The sequence below is a fragment of the Borostomias antarcticus genome (assembly GCF_949987555.1).
Source record: "Borostomias antarcticus genome assembly, chromosome: 2".
Classification (NCBI taxonomy): Eukaryota; Metazoa; Chordata; class Actinopteri; order Stomiiformes; family Stomiidae; genus Borostomias; species Borostomias antarcticus.
Genome location: NC_140235.1, coordinates 40,402,194 through 40,407,193, shown reverse-complemented (window position 1 = coordinate 40,407,193; position 5,000 = coordinate 40,402,194). Strand labels below are relative to the sequence as shown.

Genomic DNA, 5,000 nt, shown 5'->3' with positions numbered 1-5,000 from the left:
CTCGTGGGTTGTGATCCCAGGACTCAGAATGACCTGTTCCTAGACCATGTACTCTGACCCCTTAACATGGAACACTTTACAGAACACGCTTAAACTCCAGGACAGAATCACGCTAAATGAATTCAAAAGTGCTGTAAAGGCTATAGAAACAGAATCTTTTTGTTCAGTTGTGTTTCGTGCATGCTTTTAAACCTGTAGCACTCAGATGTTTTAATGAAAAGTGCGTTACAAATAAAATGTATTATTATTATTAATTATTATTCACAGAGTTTCTCGGAGTAAAAGACGTTTTCGCCGTTTTTCGGTTCATCAGGATGGTCTCACGAGGCTAATATTCTAGAGTGGTCCGGTAAGCGTCTGCTAGCGTAGCCAGCCAGAGAAGGTCAGAGGTCAGCGAAGGATACATCCAGTCAAACAGCATCATGAAGCTGGTCTTGGCGTTGAAGGCGAAGGCGATGCCCCGGAGGTCTCTGACCAGACCCACCAACGTCCTCTACGGGAGACGAGAGACGGCGTTAGCGTGCGTGCCGCTACGCTAGGCGCTGCAGCAGTCATGTGGGTGGGTGTGTGTGTAGGTGTGTGTGTGTGTAGGTGTGTAGGAGGAGGACCTGGCGAGGGTGTGTGTCTCGTACCTTGGCCTCCTGCTCGTTGAAGGTGTTGGTGCTGAACATCTGGGCCACGGCTTCGAACGCTGCCGTCAGAGGGAGCATGAACTGCTCGAATTGGTCCTCGTCCTCACCTGCGCACACACACACACACATGCACACACACACACGCAGTTAAATCAAGGAATCACAGTTAAATCAAGGAATCACAGGGTGAAACAACACATTAGTTGTTTCACTCTGTTTTTATGCTCCACATATCCGGAACAAACTTCCAGAAAACTGCAACTCTCAGTTCTTTTAAATCAAGACTGAAGACTTTTCTTTTCGCCGCTGCTTTTTATTAAATCAAATAATTATTCATTCACACACTGCGCTGTAACTTTTATTCCTGTATTTTATTTTTCCTGCATTTTGTTTTAAATGTCCTTTTTTTGCATTTTGTTTTATATGACCTTTTATGTGTTTCTTGCACTTTGTCTTGATGCTTTTAATGTCTCATGTGAAGCACTTTGAATTGCCTTGCTGCTGAAATGTGCGATACAAATAAACTTGCCTTGTGTGTGTGTGTGTGAGCGTTAGTGTGTGCGTGAGCGTGTGCGTGAGTGTGTGCGTGAGCGTGTGCGTGCGAGCTTGTGTGTGTGTGAGCGTGTGTGTGCGAGCATGTGCGTGAGTGAGCATGTGTAGTACCTAGGTCGACCATCAGTAGGCGCCCCAGCGCTGTGTAGAAGGTGGTCCGGCAGCGCATGTCGCTGAGGTTGGACTGGTTGTTGACCCCCAGGAAGGAGAAGTGCTCGCTCTGGCGTCGCAGGGGAGAAACACGCCGTTACGACACAAAACAAGCGCCTCCGTCACACGACGGGACTGGAGAGAGACCGGTTCTGGAGAGACAGGTTCAACGCCGGACATGCTCCGCTTACCGTGTGGTTGTTGAGCATGAACTGGACGGCGCTCAGCTTGACCAGCTTCCTGACGCTGCTGTACGTGGTCACGGCAACCGTCAAGGACGACGCAGCAAAGATGGAGTGCTACAGAGTACGCTAGTAGGTCTGGGCAAAGATGGAGCGCTACAGAGTACGCCAGACACACAGTCTCGCTTTCAAACGCACGCACACACACGCGACATGCACACGCACACACACTACAGCTGGGTATCGATTCGGATTTCAAGAATCGATTCGATTCCGATTCACAAGGTTCAGAATCGATTATCATGATTCGATTTGATTCAATATCGATTCGGTTAGTGTTACTAAAACCTATTTTTTTTATCTGTAACCTTAATTACATGACTGCCAAGTTATGCAACACATCAATACTAGGGCTGGGTATCGATACTGATTTCCAAAAATGAATGAATTAATGAATCATTGAATGAATGAATGAACATTCCTTCATTTATTCATTAAATAAAAGATCGATTTTGGGATTCATGAATCGATTCAGAATCATTTGATTCAGAATCGATTAATCGTTTTTTTAAACCCAGCCCTAACACACACGCGCGCACACACGCTCACACACACACACACACACACACACACACACACACACACACACACACACACACACACACACACACACAGAAAGGATATCCTATGGAGAGGTCGTTGAGTAGTTGAAGCGTCTTGGACGTGATTGGCTCACACTGGCCCCAGTACTTCAGATTGGTAATGCTGAACAACAACAACAACAACAACAAAAAGGTTTAAAACACTCAGAGATATTAGTGACGACAGACAGTTACACCGAGAGCGGCGGTCGGGCTGGAAGATGGCGGTGACTCACATTTTGCCGATGAAGACGCTGAGAACCATGGTCTCGTCATTCAGACCCAGGACCTCGGACAACCTTCGGTACAGCTGAGAGAGAGAGAGAGAGAGAGAGAGAGAGAGAGAGAGGGAGGGAGAGAGAGAGAGAGAGAGAGAGAGAGAGAGAGAGAGAGAGAGAAAGTGAGAGAGAGAGAGAGAGAGAGAGAGAGAAAGTGAGAGAGAGAGAGAGAAAGTGAGAGAGAGAGAGAGAGAGAGAGAGAGAGAGAGAGAGAGACAGACACACACACATCATTAACCCATCATCCAGAGAACAGAGGCGGTGTTACCCCTACCGTTACAACCTACCCCGCCAAAGGACCGACCCTTTACAACCCACCCCCCCACCCTCCTGGCCCCTGCTACATACAGTAAGATTACTGTAGATAGATTAGATAGATATATAGATAGATACTTAATTAATTAATCCCTAAGGGGATTTTTATACTTGCACCTTACCCTATTGTGAACGGTTCGCTTATTATATGACGCCACTATTGACACCACGTATCCGTGACAACGGCTGTCTCACGACAACACTAGTAGTTTCGGGGGGGGCCTACCACCCCCCCCTCTGAAAAAAACCCTTGGTAAACCACTGAGAGGGGCATGTGATGAAGCAAGCCTGATCTAGTCAGGTTGAGATCAGGTTAGCCCTGCTTCAGCTAGCTCCCCATCCCAGCTCTGGCTAACTCCGGCCTACGAGGGCACATCGTGATCCAGCCCCCGAAGCCAACTGCTCTCTGGCTCCATCACTCTAGCTAAGTGCTTCACCAAAAGCCGGCCCATTTCGTACATTAAGTTTTCAATCACTACGGACAGCCAGGGGGGGAGAGACCGGGGGGGAGTGACTGCGGAGTTTCTCTCAGAGGAGGAACAGGATCATTATGAGCACTTATGAAGAAGTGAAACTAATTACATCCACTAAAAACAGCATGGTTGCCAAGGAGACTTGGCAGGTTACAAGAGAATGTCTTACATATGTATAACAAAAATGTGATGTCTCATAATCAGACTGTTAATTGTGTTATGCAGCTGAAGCAGCTGTGCAGCTGAAGCAGCTGTCTGTATGAGATGGACCGCAAGCATGTTATAGTACTAAGACATTAGTCAAGAACAGTTATCATAAAGTTGTCGTTTTGTCATGAATGTCAGAAAAGGCATATTGAAACAAAGAACGCCGACTGTATAAATGCATCTGATTGGTGATTGCTTTTTACTGTATGTGTAGTCACCAGTAACACAATCCCAAAAATTATCCATTAATATTTTGTTTAGGATGGTCAGTAAAGTACCAACACACACGCACGCACGCTCACACACACACTCTTAGACCTCTAGATACCAAGACCTGCCACGAAATGACCACATGTCTACTGGGACACTCATCTGTTCACACACACGACGAACCAGCTCTGTTTAACTGACCCCTGTTCCTCCTACTACAGCACATACTACCACAGACAGGGTGTGTGTGTGTGTGTGTGTGTGTGGGGGTGTGGGCAGGGTAGGGTGGGTTATCACGGAAGTCTTGAGAGTCCATTCATAAAATGGACGCCTCAAGAGTTCAAATTCACACACGAGTGAGAAAGATGTTGAAGGACCTCCATCTTTAGTGGTGGCGACTAGCCTGGACCCCCATTTTTAGTGGTGGCGACTAGCCTGGCTGTTCTTCATCCCCACCACAGCTTAGTAGAGGCTGACCCTTCAGCTGACCCCAACCACAGGGCCAGTACTACCCCCACCACGGACCGGTCTAAAGCTAGGGTCACACTCAGACCACTGGGGGGGAGGGGCTAGGACCAAACCAAACAAGACAGCGGGGGTGGTGAGAAGCTACTCTCTCTCGCTACATTCCAGCACTTATCTGCGCCTCGCACGTCCCAATCTCTGTCCGGAAACAAAAAAGAACACGGTCGGCATCGGTCAGCTCGTCTCCCCGCACGTCGGGCAACGTCAGAACAACGTCAGAACAACAACGGTAAAACAACACCTATCCACCTCCGTCCGGAGAGACTCAGGGGCCTCTGGGAAACGGCTGCGGTCAGCGCGTCCAGATAATAGAGTCTGAGACAAAAGAGACGCTCGCCCCCACATCCGCCCCCCCACAGGGGCCTCTCTCGGGGGCCCGGGGGGCGATGGGGGGATGGGAAGGGGGTCGGAGGTTTGGAGGTAGGGAGGGAGGGAGGGGTCGAGCGCTGGTCAGGATGGGGGAGGCGGAGGCCTCTCCGTGACAGGGGGTCGGAGGTTCGGAGGTAGGGAGGGAGGGGTCGAGCGCTGGTCAGGATGGGGGAGGCGGAGGCCTCGCTGTAACAGTGGACCGTTGGGGGACGGAGATCTGAAACCACCCAGGGTTCTGAGCGGTCGATCGCCGAGCCCTTAGGGGGTGTGTCCACCGAGGAGCTGTGTTTTAGAGCTGGCGTTGTTTTCTCGTTGTTTACAATGGTTAATGAGGTCTAGGGCGCTATAGAGACGAGAGCTGTGTTCCAAGCGCTTTTTAGCGCTACAGCGCCGTGAGCTCTAGGCTTTTTTTGGCAGTTGAAAAAAGTGTAACTTTTTGATCTAGAGCCAGGCTGTAAAATGCTGT

The 5,000-nt window shown here is 49.2% G+C and overlaps 1 protein-coding gene across 1 annotated transcript in view; it reads right to left on the bottom strand.

Annotated features, from left to right (window-relative positions):
* LOC311323316 (exportin-7-like) overlaps positions 1-5,000 on the bottom strand; it is a gene marked incomplete at its 5' end in the record, with an annotated part of 45,155 nt that overhangs the window by 5,509 nt on the left and 34,646 nt on the right. The window contains 6 exon segments of the mRNA XM_084455517.1: positions 405-493; positions 633-739; positions 1,296-1,404; positions 1,526-1,589; positions 2,201-2,281; positions 2,394-2,467. Coding sequence (XP_084311643.1) covers positions 405-493; positions 633-739; positions 1,296-1,404; positions 1,526-1,589; positions 2,201-2,281; positions 2,394-2,467 — 524 coding nt within the window.